General features: G+C 31.6%; 1 protein-coding gene across 3 annotated transcripts in view; it reads left to right on the plus strand.

Annotated features, from left to right (window-relative positions):
* Window positions 1-17,527, plus strand: part of LOC119633083 (rhophilin-2) — a 112,268-nt gene that overhangs the window by 58,615 nt on the left and 36,126 nt on the right. Inside the window, exon 1 of one of the 3 annotated variants that reach the window (XM_038026320.1) lies at window positions 7,047-7,154. The exons of the other annotated variants lie outside the window; for them this stretch is intronic. Within the exon in view, the coding sequence (XP_037882248.1) occupies window positions 7,104-7,154 (51 nt within the window). The 5' untranslated portion in view covers window positions 7,047-7,103. Of the gene's footprint in view, window positions 1-7,046; window positions 7,155-17,527 lie in introns of those variants that run through there. 3 annotated transcript variants of the gene reach the window in all.

The raw sequence follows: 17,527 nt of genomic DNA on the forward strand, positions 1-17,527 counted from the left end.
TCCCATCTCCATATATTTATATTTTCCTATATATATTTTTATGAGAGCAAGTTGTAATTTTTGATAGTGAGGACGTCCGTTCGCAAGTAGTGATGTGGAGTATTTAATAGCGCCGCTTGCCTACCAATAACGTCGTAACTTATTCTTTTATTTTATATTTACTTGCGAGTTATTCATTTTGTGGAAAAAGATTTAAAAAAAAAAAGAAGGAAAATCATTACTTCTTTTATGCTCTATTTAATTGTTTTGTTCAGATTTTTATTACGATTTCCTCTTATGTATAAGAAGAAAGCTTAAAATCTCTTCTAACTGGAGAGTATATTAAATTGGTTAACCGTCTCACCTAAAAGCCAAAAATATCTAGATCTTTTTTACTTGCATTCAGTGTGCAATTCTGAATCGATTTAGTTAGAGCATGTCTAGACTAAAAATTGTCATGAATAGCAAGCAAATATCCTTTGGAGACAAAATTTCACAAAATTGTTTTATATATTCCAGATTAGAAGAACATTGCAAATCAGTTCAGCTTTATCCGCTCAGCTGTTTGTTTGTTAATCAAATTTTACAAACGACAACAATTTTGAAATATTTTATCAACCTTGAAAGAGTAAAGGAGTTCCTAATCTTGGTGCATTGCGTTACAACAGGAAAATGGTCAATTCCTCGATTCCTTTTTAATTTATTTACCTTCGATATGCTCAATAAAATCGAAAAGACGTATATTGTTTGTAAATGACACTACTATATACCATGATGACAGCACAATACAAAATATCAAGTAAATATGTGAAAATCCTTTAATATCGTTGAACAAATGCACGCGAACAGAATGTTAAACTATTTTATTCACAGCTACGTTAGATAAATGCAAATTATATTAACAACAAAAACAAAACGAATTGAAAAACTTTTGGCATCAAATCTAACTAAATAAATAAACACCTAAATACTTGGAATATCCTTCACTTTAACCGGCATGTTACCGCACTAAAGCATAAATGAAGCAAGAAAAGCGTTCTTCTTTTTTGGTAAATCATTGCTAAGTGCAAAGCCAAAATAGTAATGCATCAAATGTTAAGCAGATTCATTGTGACATGTGTGTGTAACTTACCTTGTTTTTTTTTTTTCTTTTAATATGACTAATTACTCAGGGGATGAGTCCTTTACATGAAACAGGTCGATGAGCAGAAAGAAGTGAGGGCAGAGCAAGCGATAGGGAGTTGCCGAAGCACAATGGGTGCGGCCCAATTGGTAAGCATTATGCCTTCGATCGACTGAGCTGTGCACTATAGCTGACACTGGGATGTGAACCGCGCCGACTGACTTGCATGGAAATAATCATATTCGAATGAAACTATTTAAGAAAGAGAAAGAGTAAGAGAGTCACAGAGAAAGCCTGATTCAGACATAGCAATAACATTAAATATCACACTAATAAATTGTTTTATAATACAATACATTTAAGAGGATGAAACACAGTGACATCCTGAAAAGAAAAAATTGTTTTGGTATTTTCTTTGGAATAGAAGAAAACGTTGTAGAATAATAATACCTGAGGAAGTTATTAAGCGTAGTTTAAAGTACCAGGAAAAAAGAAATTATTTTGGAAAGCTATTGAAAAATGCCCACACCCCAGCTGTTCTTTGGGGACATTTTTCACATAAAAGACTCTGCGGCACGCAGCATAACAGATCCAAATTTAAAGTTGGAAAGCAAAAAAATCATTTAAACCACATCCTTTAATATACGGAGCTACGAAGGAGTTTCAGAAATATTTATTTTTGTGTAAATGTTTTGTGTAAGTGTTTGCTTGAAGAAGTGCAAAAGACATTCTTTTATCAATAAAAAGGCTTAAATTAAATTGCCGAAAGAATCCTACGCATTTCGCTAGGGAATGTGGTTTCAAAGATGGTGCAAAGATTTCAAATGAAAAACCCGAAAATTGTTTGAGTTATGTGGTACGTGCCGTTTTGAAAATTTCTGATTCGAGATAAACGCATTTAAAAGGGTAGAGTGTGTTATAGATTTGTGTTTATTTTTTTTTTTTTTATAATGAATTTTTTGTTAGTTTTTCTAGTAGTTGGGAATTGCAGGGCGATAAAACTGCCTCTCCTCATTCTCTTCCCTCCGTGAACGTGCTGCTTTTGCTGCGCCTGTCAAAGTCACTGCTCAGCATTCTTAATCTGCTTAGCGTCGGTATGATTCGATGCTAATATTCATTCACAATATTCTCGTAACATTGAAATTACACACAGCAATGTCAGTCGCTATGTCCAAAACGCAAAATCTCGGAAATTCAAGAAAGAAGTTTTCTACGGGTAATCAATTTTTCTCAAGTATTCTATAAAAAGTCCATAGCATCTATTCAGAAAAAACAAAAAAGAATAAAGTTTACCCCCTTAATAAGGAAGACTACATGCATTCAGTTCTACACAATGGAAAGAGAACTAAGTAAAGACAATAGTAAACCTAAATACATATAAATGATTTCTATCTTTTGTTGTCCCTTTAGCAATTTTTAAGACATGTATTTTGTGTGAATTCCTAAGGAACAAAAAGTCGTACTTTTCGTGTCTGTCTTATCTTGCACTTTAGAACACCAAAATCAAGTCACTTTTTGGTTTTCGTTACCCTATGTCTACGGCTGGCTAATATCTTTGAACTAAACCATATTCGAATATTGAAGCTTCTATCGAATTTTAAAATATTAATTGAATAAAAACTGAAGCACCAATGATTTCCATGTGCTTACTTACCAAGGGTGTTAAGGTGCTTAAGATTCGATTTAAGATTAATACAATTTTTTTAACTTGCAATATATGCAAATATGAGCACAACTTTGTCAGATATAGGAAATAGGAATTGATATTACAATTGTAAAAAAAAAAAAAAAAACAAAAAAAACAAAAGAAAATGTGCAATAATTTCCGCTGTATGTAAATCTCATAATTTCATGCTTCAAACATTTTTAAATCAATGAAATGATATTAAATGCTTAAGTTATAAGTACTGCATATGAAATATTGCACAATAGATGAATAAATCATATGCGGATTTTTATATTTTTTATAAAAAATTTTTTTATAAAAATAACGCATTTCTCTATACATGTCTCTCTTAGGCATCATTCATTATGCCATTGTATATTTCTGTTTTACCCTTAGGAAGTCCGTGTTTTCCTTTTCCTTTTCCTCTTTCATCTATTTTTTATATTTTAAATAATGCTGTAAATTCTGATAACTTAGATTTGTCTAATACATAATAAATTTTACTTATCCATAACGGTCTTTTTTTTTCTTTTTTTTTTTTTTCAACTAATATAATAAACTTAAGACACGAACTTGAAAAGGAGATCATCATAAATACTGCTTCACTATAAGTGCACGTTTTCGTTCTAATAAGATGCTTTCTTAGCGATTATTTTTCGCTTAGCTTATAACAGAATAATATATGAGAATAACAAATATAAGGAAATGTAAAACAACGGACGAACGGCTTTTATAGCATTATAATCATCACTTATCTTCATCGTTCTTGCCCTGTTTAGCAACATTTACAAGAAATATTTATATATATATATATATATATATATATATATATATCATCGTTACTTCGCATAGCACTCGTAACATCGATTGGAAATTTGTTTAGGCAAATTCCTTCATTCAGCCGTTTATTTGCTACTGAAATTTTGCAAGCAAGTGATTAAAACTGAATACAAATTTAAGGTATTAAGTATTATTTTCTAATTATGTTGAGGGCATACCCGGAAAGCTAGAGATTCCACATGACCAACCAAACACTTCAAGATTGATTCTAGATTGCAAAATATAATGAAATGAATTTGGAGAGCTCGAAAACATTTAATTAAAATATCAACAATAATCCTTAGGGAAAAGAAAGACAATCTTGTCACTGTGACAGACGCCCACGCCCATGTTAAAATCTATTCCAAAATTGAAGAACATGTGATGAGGTCTCAAAGGCCGCCACACGTTAATCCTTGCTTTTCGCGTACGAATGTTTATTTTTAGTAGGCTATCGATTAGCCATTGGCGAAAGACTGACTAATTTTCGCCCTAGTCGATGCGATAATAAAGCAGAAAAAGCGGATCCTTTCTCACGTCGTGCAGCACATCGTTGAATACTAAGGGCTTCTCCTAAGCGTACATTTGGATTTGGGTAGGGTCTTCCACCGGCAATTAAACCGTGTTACGGGGTTTCATGAATTCATTATTTCACATTAGCTTCCAGGTTAATCTAACAACAAACTGTTTCTCTTTATCTCGAATCATTATTAACAAGATGCTTAATTATCTCTAGTAAGTCTCCTTGCATGCTCTCTACGTTTATTATCGTATTTTTGTGTATCGCACTTCACTTGTCACTACGCTTACGATCACCACGGACACTTCCATTCGGTATTTCGTTACTCAGGAGAAAAAGGCCGGAAGTTCGTTTTGCGGATAGAGATAATTGTTTTTGGTTTTATATTATCAGAGATCTCGTTCGCCCAAATCAAACAATTTCGAAAATAATCTCCAGACGTGCTGGTATGGCGGAGCTATGCCTAACATGAGCTTGTGATTGTAACTAATCGCTAATCCAGCATAACGAGATGTAGTGTACATTCCCTGTTTTGATAACATAATACAAAGTCCATCTTGGATTTCTAAACGGAAATTAGAAAGAAATTAGAGAGAACTTCTAAAGGATCCGTCCATATTATATTAGCAGATATGTGAAGGATAACACTTTAAACAATTTCACGTCGTAAACACTTTTCATATTTTAATGCAGAAAATCTGCAACGATAAATGAGTTAACCGCAAACCATTGCAATACCTTGTAAGAATGCAATAAGTAGAAAATGAAATTTTTGCTTATTTACAAAGAGACATTTTCCTTGTGCGTAGAGCGAATATTTTAATGCGATAATTGCGATAATTTTAATTATTAGAATAATCGTCGCAGAGTGGGTGGACATAACCTCAACATTAGTTGCCCAACTGTTTTAAGACCTTGTTTATTATGCAACAACATAAGTATTTATTTGTAGAGGTATGTAGACAAAATGGTCATTTGGCGACTTGGCAGTGAACGAATAAATGCTTTTATAAAACACTTAATTGTTAGGCAAATTGAATCAAATAATTAACAAAACTCATTTGAATTTATTGAAAGCGTTTTGTTAGCTTACTGGTTAAGCGAATTCTTAACTTAATGTGCTCATCAAAATTGAAAAGAGCAAAAGAAGGAAACTGGCAGGCGGCTCTCATCAGGGAATCTCTAATTAACCAACAACTATAAAAAGCAATTACGCAATCTGAAAACCATGTCTGTCTGTCTGTCTGCCTGTCTATCATTGTCACGTTTTTCAACTTTCTCAAGTTTTCTTCATCTGCTCTTTTCCCCCCTCCCTCGTTCAGCTACGTAATAATCAAAGTAATTTAATGACATTTCACAAATTATTTTAAAAATCCACAATAATAAATAAAAATAAAAATGTTTACTGAAAGAGGAAAAAGAGAAAAAAGCTTAATAGAGCTGTGATGCAATCTCAGCAGCATACACATGTATATTTTCTTTCTAACCAATCTTTATGTTTATGGAAAGATAAATAGATAACGTGCATATAAACAATAATAACTTAAGCTACAGCAATATTAGCAACAACAACAATAACAACAACCCCAATATATACTAATACTAACAACAACGTCAAAAATAATAATAATGATAATCGGCAGCAAAAGAAGCGAAACGAAATGCGAGATAAGAAGTAAACAACTTGTTTAAATCACACACAAGATGCGCAGAATACAAGAACGAACAAATGAACCAGAAGAGAAAACACACTACACACTGCTATATATATATATATATATATATATATATGTATATATTCTAAATTGTATGTCTCCCGAGGATATGTAAACTTGCATAGCGCTTATGTACTTGCATATTGTACAAAAAATATAAAAGAAAAAGAAAGAAAATATTTGTGTGGTTTGTGCCACAATAAGTAGTACAACTTGCACTCTAAACATAATAATAATAATAATCATAATAATAATAATGGACAAATGTAATAAAAACTTTAAAACTTTAAATGAGAATAAGCTCGTTTCTTTTTTTTTTTTTTTTTTGTATGTTTGTGTTTCCAACTTTATATTAGTGGAGATTTTGAAATAATCAGGTTCTAAATACTAACCTATCAACGTATGGGTAAGTGTGGGGTAAATTCAGATAGAAAATTAATACTACCGAGAACCGAGAGAATTGAAGTAAATGAAAAAGAAAATGTACTACCGCGATAATCGTTAGGCAATTTAATCTAAACATAACTTAGAAACATTGCAAAAACTTTTGGCCTGTCTATGAAAGAATGCGGTTTTACTTTCTTCCAAATTCCATCTTCCTTGAAGATTAACGCGCACATATGGCGAATTATTCAAATGCCTTAAATACTTGCCTCGTGGCATAACATTTATTCACACTGTAAACATTATAAATTTTAATAGCGGCATAATCTCGAAACAAGTTCCAAAACTTTTCATCTTGCCCTCGTACGAATGTATGCGCGTAAACATATGAGTATATTGCCTAAGTGAGAAATAGAGAGGTTTTTGTAAAAGAAAAAAAAAGTAAATAAATAAAGAAAAAAGCATAGAACGCCGTTTACTTTCTTTCATTATGAACGCTTGCGTTGAGAACGTTTCTGACTTTCAAACGAAACAAACGTGCTGTTGGGCCAAACGAAAATTAACTTTAAATATACATAAATATGTTAAATAGCGGTAGTAGTAAGAAAATTACAAAAAATAAAAAGTTCAATATAAAAATTATTAAATATAATACACTAATTGAAGCGAAGTCTTCCATTAACATTAAAAAGTAAAACAAAATTTAACTTTCGTGAATACTTACGTGTTGTAATAAGCAAAAAAAAAAAAAAAAATTTAAATAATCGAAACGAAAAAATTCATAATATCGAACAATAAAAGACAAATATATATATATATATATATACACATAAAAATAAAAAAATATATATACGTATTGTTACTAATTGCTACCTGCAATTATAAGGTGAAGATAAAATGTTACCCAATGCACAAAACGTGAACTACCTAACAAAATTAGAACAAATGGTAAGTTATTTACGCCTCCCGGCCGCTTTATCTATTTTCACTCTTAAAGGCTTGAGATTTTTATTGCCGTGCCTCAAGCTTTTAAAATTCTCAAGTGTCTTGTTCTTCACTTCATCAAATACAACAACTTCTCGTAATTGCATAATAAAAATGTAACAAGGATGGTGTAATGAAAAGTGCAGCGCGAAAAATTGACAAAAAAAAAAAAATAATAAAAATAATGAACAATCGTATAAAATAAGAAAAAAATTTCGTGTTAATATGTAGCAAACAAAATTATATTATAACCTAATAAAGTTAAAAGAATTCTCGAAATAAAAATGAGTTTGCCTCGTTGAGAAAAATCATCGCATTAAGTCATAAATATTGCAACCAAAAACTTATATATAGTGAAGACAAAAGTTTTACGATGGGCGTATTGAAGTAAATGACTAACAATCTAAGAAAAATAAAAACTAAGGAAAGCTGAGGAATTATTTATTAATAATCATCAAACTTACTCATGCTCAGAGAACTTTGAAGGAGCATTTCCTTTCTCTCAATTTAATCGTAACGCTTAATAGCAATATATCTTTTAAAAAATGTACTTCAAACGTGACCAAAGAATCAGTGCTAGAAAACACAATTAGAAAAAAAAAAAAACAAGTAAGAATCCTATAGTCAGGCTTGGCCGACCATTAGAGAGCCTATACCAATTCGCTTAATTAATGATACATGTATACTTGTACAAATATGTATGGGAGGTCATGATTTAATGCCATTGATTAACGCAATTATCACAGAGACGTTACAAGTCATTATGCATTTTTACATGTGTGATTTGTATGAACTTTGTTTGTTTCATAACAAACTTAATATGCTGAAGAGTATTGTTGTGACTGTTGTTCATGACTACGCCGGAGTACGTCTTCAAGTTTATAATTTGCTACGATTGGGTCACAATAACTAGATACAATGAATGCATTAATCTCAATAATCGGAAAACACGCCAGATTGAAACTTGAAAAGGAACACCTGTTAATCGATCCAATTCTACAGTTAGAATTAAGAAGTAATCGCAATATCCACATACTTGCCTTTTATGACGTGTACTTTATATTTAATGGACATCTGATTCAAATCATACGATTCTGAATGCATTTAACTGCCTGCCGGTAACTGTTGCTGCAGATCTCATGGTTGTAATGCGATTCGCTCTTAGTATTTAAAGAAGTGAATCATCCCGAGGGAAACAAATTTATTTAATATATTTTCGTCAATAAGGTTATGTCTTATATATAAGAATTTACAACTGAAACTTATAGCAAATACTTTGAAAACCGATGATTGACAATACGGTCGAAGTAGTTTAGGCTATGCCTCAAGAGAATTTGCAATCATTCATATATAATTTTTTTGTTATTGTTGTCATTCATGTTGCATATCTTTTCAGTTTTTCTATGCCTTGTTTGTCTCTTCGCTTAATACAATTTGTGAAAAAGAGCTTATAAAAAAGACTACATTTGTGTATCTTCGTTTTCTTGCCCAACACTCCTTGCATGATCCTAATGAACGTCTGTGTCATCGATTTTCGAAAATATCCTTACGGGATCGAGAGTTATAGACGATAAAATGAAAAACTTGCCAGAGTTTTCTGAAATTGCTTTAGCTTCTTAAGCATTATGGGCATATTTGTGAACGAATCACGCCCATTTTTTTAGTTCTTATTGTTAATTGATGAAAGAGTCTTTGTGGCTTTAGCCTTATTTTTGCAACGTAACGATTCGCAAAGTATAGACATACAACCTCATATGTGCATCAAAACAGACGAAGTCGGCTTATCCCATTTGGTGCATCATATATTTAAAAACAAATGTGCTACATCGAAAGATATCGACTTCCTTATGCGGAATTTTTAAATGCAAAATCCCATCAATTTGACGGTCATCGTAAATCTAATGTTAAAAATCTGCTGATGTATGCAGAATGATGACGCAAAAGGACTTGAAATCGACACGCTTCTTATCTTATATCTGACGATTCGGAATCACTATCGACTTAAGCTTGTGCGTCGCGGGCAGCAATTTGTGGGATATTTTGATGAAATTTGGTACACTGATGTATTTTGGCCTAAGGACGAGTACTATTGACAATCGTTCGGGTCGGACCACTTTTTCGATCACTTCCCAAATGTTAGTACATGACTTGAAATATCGAACGCCTCATGAAAAACTCATTAATAGACAAGAGAAATATTTGAAATTTTTCCTTTTTTAAATGTGAATGGGAGTGAAAAGATATGGAGCAGTGTTTTTTTTTCCTCTCTTTTCACACTAAGTAATTAATACATCCATTAACAGGTAGACAGGTATTTTTTTCCAAAATATATATATACGTAAATACTTATGCCATAATTACAACCACAAATTAAGGTGATTAACTTTTTCTTTGAAGTTAAATGAGTGAAAGTATAATATTAAATAAAATAAATAAATAAATAGTTTCCTTTAACACACCAACACCAACAATAACGAAGCCACCGTTAAACTAATCGTGTACTAAATCAGTCACAAACATAATTTAGTGAATGTTAAAGGTAATAAAATTAAACTAAGATCATAAGTCTTATACTTGGGAACGGTTTCGCCTCAACTTCAATCAATTTCAATTCCAGTGAAATTCGGTTTCAATGTAAAGTCGCTTAAGAAATCTAAATTCTAAACAGTGGGGATATATACTCGAGATCGACGATCGATTGCAAAAAGTAAATTTGTTTGGTGATGATGCAAGAAATAGCGTATGTCGGTGAAAAGAAAAAGAATTCCACACTAAAATCTTATGGTATGGGGCCACTATTCTCGGGACAGTGTCGCTCTCTTACATCTCAGAGAAAACATTAGTGGAAACATTTGTATATTAAAACCTTGTTGGGAACTGTACAATTTCAGCAGGATAATGATCCGCAATATACATCCGACTCAATCATAACTTGGATATCTTTGATTGGCCAAGCCAGTCTCGCGACTTTAATTCAATAGGAAATGGGAAAGAATAGCACCCCATCTATTTTTCTCTCGACCTGTACACACTTAGAAATATGTCTTGTACTAAATGAACAAATCAATCAATAGAGTTGCTTATCGCCTGGAGGAAGCATATATAAGAAAAGATGATATTTACCACAAATTTATATTAAGTTCGTGGCAACTCAATGTTCCCTTTATGTGAAATTTCTCTTCCAAGTGCGAGTTCGATAACTAAATATTCCCATGTTAGCTAAATAGCCGAAGCGATTTCAAAAGGAAGCGAACATTTTCAGAGAAAAGCAAATTCGTTTTTCTTTTTTTTTCCTCTCAAATATTATTGAATTGCAGAAATTTTCATAAGAATTAATATAAATTTTCTTAAAGTTTAATATAAAAATTGTAAAATAGTATGCTACACGTGTACCATTCATAAATTGCAAAACATTCATAAATAATTTCAGTATTTACTTTTATTTACTCGATTCTGGTTAAGATACTTGATCGCAGAAGGAATTCCTTTCATAAACTTTAGTTTTCTTATTTCATATATACGATAAATGCATTAAATCCCCAGTCAATAGCGTATAAAACCAGAGCAATATTTGCTCGTAACCACCACCACTGCATTATTATAAAATCGCTAGTCTTTTGTTATTGTGAGCCCGCCTACTTTCAAAAATCAACATCAACATAAAACAAAAAGAAAAATAAAGATAAAATAAAGTTTCCCACATTTTGGTTTATTTGTTCATTGCTTGAATTAAGTCAGCGATTTAATAGAATATGTGCAAATAATCGAAAGAAAACATTAAAGATAAAAATTCTTTCAATTCACGAAAAAAAATAAAATAGGAAAAAACACATTATATGCGATTTAGGCGGACACCCTCCCTCACCCTCCCCTATTTATATCTTTTTGTTTTCCTTTTTTCAGTACTCTTTTTTGGCAGAGATACGTAACGAAAAAAAGAGAAAAAAAACAGGGAAAGTGTATGTCGCTGAGGCGTATATTTCGCGAAATTTTCTACATCAGAAAAAATCGCTTTATAAAGAAGCGTAACTCGTGTTATACTACTGCAAACTACTGTAAACATATGAGGCAGCACTATTGCCGCAGTATATGTTCAAAAATATTTAAGACATAATATACGTAGACGAACCTAATGTATTTGCTTTGAAGAACAACATAGCACTCAACGCACTTAAGATTTAAAGTATAAAAATTTTCAAGTTTTCGGAGAAATAAATTCAAAGTCTTTAGCCTTGACACCATTGCATCTAAGCCTATTGCCCTAATCGACAACTCTACTGCACTTGAGAATTGAGTCCACGATCATTGGGTCATTAGTACGGTTGAGAAACTTACTTAAGTTCTTAACTTTCACCTGACAAGAGTAAATACAAAGGGTTTGAAATCGCATTGTGATGCTTAACAGCCGATTACTGTTCATAAGCAGCTGTAAAGAACAGAAATTCAACCACAATTTGAATTTTGTAGACTACGAGTCTTTTACATATGCAATTGACAATTGAATCTGTTTAACTTTCGTTATATATATATATATATATAGCAATTAGATTTGACAACGTTCAGTTATACATTCGATTATATCCTAAATGATATCTAATTTTAAATAATCGGTGATTTGAAAAAAAAAACGCAATCACAATAATTCAACTAATCGTTATAAGATATACGAGAACTTTTGATTCGTTGCGTTCATTAAAAATTCTGCCTCTTGTAGCTTCGCGACAAATACATCACAAAATTTATTTACGGCACGCGACAGGTATAAAGTACTGAAAAATTTCGTGACTACGTGATCTACGAATGTGTCAGTATAGATAAAAATTTAAAAAAAAAAAATGGAACCATTGAGGATAATCTAATATCTTTGTCCGGCTCTTTCGGTTGCAGTGTGCGATCGATTAACCCAAACAAATAATGCCTCTTTCTGCAATTTAAATGCAAATTAAACGAAACTTCTCCAAATGCTTTTCACCATGTTAAGTGGGTGTAATTACCGAGTAGCTCTCTTTCACACTCGTCAATGGATCTTTTTCTTATCAGAAGTCGTAGTAGAGCTTCTACCAGTTACACCCCATCGACCTTGAGAACTTGAGAGACAGTGAAATATATGACAATGAGATAATGAAATTGCAATCAACACGACAATACACACATGCACGCGACATTCCTGTCGAAAGTAGTTCCTATCTCGTGCGTTTAAAAAAGAAACTTAATAAAATTCCAAACATATATAACGCTTTAATGTTTTTGTTCCTTTCTTTTCTTTTTTTTTTTTTAACTATTTTCCAAATAAAACGACAACGTAAGTATACTTCCATCCGATTATGGCAGAACAGAAATTTGAAAAAAACTTGCCTTACGGTACCTCTTTCCATGTCTTAGGAGTTTTTGTATAGATTTTTGCTATACATACGCTCTAAGCAATTATTCATACTTAATTATAAAATATATACTAGGCTAACGCTATGAATATGCATGCATATGTACTATATGTATTGACTTGAGAGTAAACGCGCGCAAGTGCATTTTTTTTTTTTTTTTTTGCTTATTTCATGTTTATACCGCGCGCTATCTGTTAGATTTATCTTAAAATGTAAAAGTCACAGATGCAATGTCGTTTAATTGAGCATATATATACATATATATATATATGTATATATATATATATGTGTATATATATATACATATATATACATATATATATATATGTATATATATGTATATAAGTATGCATATATGTGCATATGGATATGGGTATGGGTATGGATATAGAAGAATACGTGTATGAGATTATGTTTATCCATGTGCATGTGTTTCTGTGCATGTGATTATGTTTGCTGTGAGTGAATGCTGGAATTGCAAGTGGATGGAATCTTAACAAAAATGGCAACTACAACACCAATTTACCACTACTACTGACCTACATAGATGATTGTTTCTATATTTTGTACTGCTGTGTGTGTGTGTGTGTTTGTTTGTTTGTTTGTTTGTTTATTTGTTTGTTTTCCACCAGATAACAACAACCTACACAAATATAAGCAAATTTTGAAAAAAAGAAAAAAAAAATTTTTTTAAAGAATTTTTCATGATTTACATGCTGGTGTTTTTTACGGTAAAGGAAATAAAAACTCTAACGAAAGAAAAAACAAAAATCATAATAATTCAAGTTGAGACTTTAGCGTTGCATGAACAGCATAGAGGCATGCAAGTGGTTATTGTCGTGGTTCACCTTTAAAAATGTTTGCAACAACTAATAACTACCGTTAAGGTTATTTGTTTGCCGTATATTTTTCTCTCCACTTAGTACTCTCTGTTAAGGAAAAATAAAATAAAAATAAGATTAATAAACAAATTGTATTATATTACAAAGAAAAAAAAGCAAAAAAAAAAAAAAAAATCATAATAAACTTGCTTTTAATTACAGGTTTTTGCCTTAAGTCTTTTGTTATTTCTCAGCATTTAAATTATATTTTAAGTAGAAAATGTTTCTATAGTTTTTTTTTTTTTCTCTATATTCAATCAATTAGAAAACTAATCGCGTTAGAACAAGTTTTTATATACGTTTTTCTCATTCGCTTCCTTTCCTCTATCTAACTCTCTCTCTCTTTCTCCATCGATCTCGCTCCTACTTTAGCAATATACGCGGAGAAGCTTGGCTTTAGCTTATAGCTAAACGTATGTGATTTGTTGACTTTTACCAAGATTTAGGTCACTCAGTTACTGTGCTAAAAAATAAAAACGAAACAAACAAAAAAGAAAACAAACTGTATAGCAAAAAAAAAAAAAAAAAAAAGATTACCTGTTATTCTAATCAATAAAAGTTAATGGTAAAAACCGCTTCTACATATTGTAATTGAAAAAGAAAAAAACAGGAAAAACAAAACAAAAAATTAAACAATTTTCTTCAAAGGCTTGAACACAACGGACATAAGTAAACCAATTTTCCCAAATGTTTTTAATTTAACCAGTTTTACAACTTTGCGCAATGTCGAGAATATTAAGAACAGTTGCAGACCTGAGTGCACAAACTTTTCATTTATTGTAAAACTAATTGGTTAATGTCATGTAAAACAGTGAACAGACATTTGGTATTTTTATGATGAGTGCCTAAAACAAAATGCCGACGACATTCGTTCAATTTATTGAAATTCTTTCTTTCTTTTCAATTTTAATTAAACGACTATGATAGAAACTTTATGCCTTCGAAATGCTCCTTAGCAATTTATTCATTAATTTATTGATATCATTTCTCACCATCATTTGACTGTAGTCAAATGACGAGCAGATCGAACCTTTTTTTTTCTTTTAAATAGAAAATGCGGCCGTCAATCGAGAGCTCTTCAGCTCTTCTATCTTCATTTTTACAATGCCGAGCAGAGCGTTTCAGCAACGGGCGAATGACTGGACTGACAGGCGCTTTCGACAAGCCGATGCAAAATCAACAACATATGTGTTTTATTAAGATATCCAATGCGTGTTTATGGATTTTGGTGCCAAGAAACATGTTTAGTATCAGCGTAACCACTAGCGGCAGGAAAAAAAAAACACTAAAATAGTTTTTCTTAACGATTTCTCTTCACTTTCAGTGACCTCATAACATCTTGCACCACCTTGTTGGTATCATATGTCAGAGAAGTGCATTTATGATGAATAGTTTTGAACATTAGGATACATAAGAGATAAAGAGAGAATAATTCAGTTATAAGATGTAGGAATCTGTTGACAAGTGGCATCATCCTGACATGCTCTGTGGTATAAGAGAATCGCTTCAAATCTCTTCATCTCTTAAATTCATACTTCCTCGTTATCTGCAAAAGCGAGGACAAGGACTAGACGCTTAACGATATCTTTTGGATTATTTATATTCTCTATCAGATGTCATATCGAAAATCAACGCCCGGGTTTTGCATGAAGATTCAATTGCTACAGAGATCTATTCGATTTTGTGTCCTGCTGCTTATCTCTCTGCCAACAACTTAAAAAGGGATAAGGTTTAAAGAGTTTAGATTTGTTTTGTTGGTTTTTTTTTTTAAAAAGTGACCAATTACTCAAGGGATGCCCCCTATCCGTGTAATACGGCGACGGTTAGAAAAAAAACGAAGAAGAAAGAGAAAAGAATGGCCGCACCCTAGTGGATGCTTGTCTAATAGGTAAGCGTAAAGCTTACTCTTGACTGAACATTGACTACAGCCACGGTGAAGCATACTGTACCGTAGTCGCAATTGTTGCACACTCGACTACTCATTAAAAACGCAGTAGTTTTAATTATTTGCTGCACAAAAGCAAAGATTGAAATGTGTTGACAACCCGCTCCACTTCAAATTATGAATAATTTACCTTAGCTTATGCTTTACACTTCTATGCGTTTTTCGAATTTTAGAAAAACTTTACATGATAATTAATTTGGCCACGGTCACAACTTATTTACCCAATGATGAGCCTTTCTTAGCGAATTTCATTAGAGTAGGTTAAGGTCTAGAAGGAGTGATGCACAGATTGCAAAGCAAACAGATGTATAAATTACAAGCCAAACAAGCACCTGTCTACCGGTACAAGTACAGAAACATTATTTAAACTTTGCTTAAGTCACACGTATTTAAAAAACTTTTAATGGTGTTTCTATAATAAGAGTTTATAGTTATAAAAAAATGCTTGTAAGCATTTTTACTGTATACTAGAAAAAAAAAGAAGAAACCTTCACTGAAAGCTATATTCACCTTTGGATGACTCTTGAACACCCATAACCGAAACAAGTTTTTTGATAAGTACGAATGCGCGTCTCTGTTGTATGTCAATGAGCTAGAAACTTACATACCTCTCCAGAAAAATTTTGCAAACATATTTTTTTGAAGAACCCTTTCCGCTAATCAAGACAATATGTCTTGACTGCATTCGAAAATTCAAAGGAAATTCAATCAAAATTTCAGTTTAACATCTACTAGATGTACTGCCGCTCAGCCAACCAGATAAGAGTTACGAATTCAAATCTTAGTGCGATTTAACCTTTCTTGGACTATATTTAGTGAGTGCTTAGTCAGTAAAGGCATAACATTTGACGAGCTAGGCACATACCCTACACAACACTATCTATCTTTGCCCCGTTCCCTACTTCTTACTGACGATCACCGTTAAAATTGATTAATAAAGTTACACAACTTTATGTCATTTAAGCAAGGCCTCGGACATCAAATTTTTTTGTTCCAATTTTGTTAATTGTGAGCGTGTTCTTCGGTCAGTTTGGACTTTTCCTTACGCGCTGAATTTTAAAACTCAGAAATCCGTATGAGACATTTTCTTGCTAAGAATGAGCGTTTTATTGAACTAATTTAGATCACCATCGAGTGTATATGAGTTTATCAGCTCTCTGTCGTAATATGCAAGACAAATATCAATGGACAAAGAAACGAACGGCCACTGATTGATCAAGCGTTTATAGTATTCCTGTTAGTTGTGCAGATGATGGTGTTGCAAAAAGAATGCTAAAGTTAATATATTTGCATAACTTGGAGTGGCGATAGTAATAAAATAAACATATCACGTATTGTGACAAAATCAACGCGACACAAGGAATTATAAAATATTCTTTAACCTTAGTTTAAAATAAAACATTGACATTGAATTTGATTAAAAAAAAAAAGAAAAAAAAAAAAATTAAAATTAAAAAATTATTTTTACGATAACTAAAACAATGAAATTGAATAAAATACTTGTAAACATATATATTTACATATATATATTTAGAAAAAAAGGATTTATTTTTTAATAATAATAATAATAATAATGCATTCAAACTCTCGAGTTGAATAACTTCATTCCATTATTTATCAGTCTCATGACTCACTAATCATTATAACGTAATTTCAATTTTTATATTAAATACTTTTAACGTAGTCTTCCTTAGTGCATTTACTTACAAAAGGCTAAAAGCATTTAATTATTAGCAATTTTTTGTTTTCCTTTTTTGTTTTTTTTTTGCATCAACTTTTTTAATTTAATATTAAATGCATGATTTAACAAAATAATAGCAACATTCATTATTACGATTGTTTGGCTTTTTATTTTAAATTAAAACGATATGCTTGAGTTGACTTATTACTGAAGTTCAAGTTAAAGGTCATCTCGCGGCTAAGATCAACCATTCCACTATTACATAAAACGACCGAAAAAGACTATGAAAATCTCTTTTCGACGAAACAAAATCTAAAGTATAATAAAATTCCAAGAAGTTATTAGGAATTGAAAAAAAAAAAAAAAAATTTTTTTTTTAAATATTGAAAAACACTCTGCACTCGGGAACTCTACAGCGTGTGGTGTAGTGTAGTGTGCTTCAAATTTGA

Source organism: Glossina fuscipes, unplaced genomic scaffold (assembly GCF_014805625.2).
Source record: "Glossina fuscipes isolate IAEA_lab_2018 unplaced genomic scaffold, Yale_Gfus_2 0, whole genome shotgun sequence".
Taxonomy (NCBI): domain Eukaryota; kingdom Metazoa; phylum Arthropoda; class Insecta; order Diptera; family Glossinidae; genus Glossina; species Glossina fuscipes.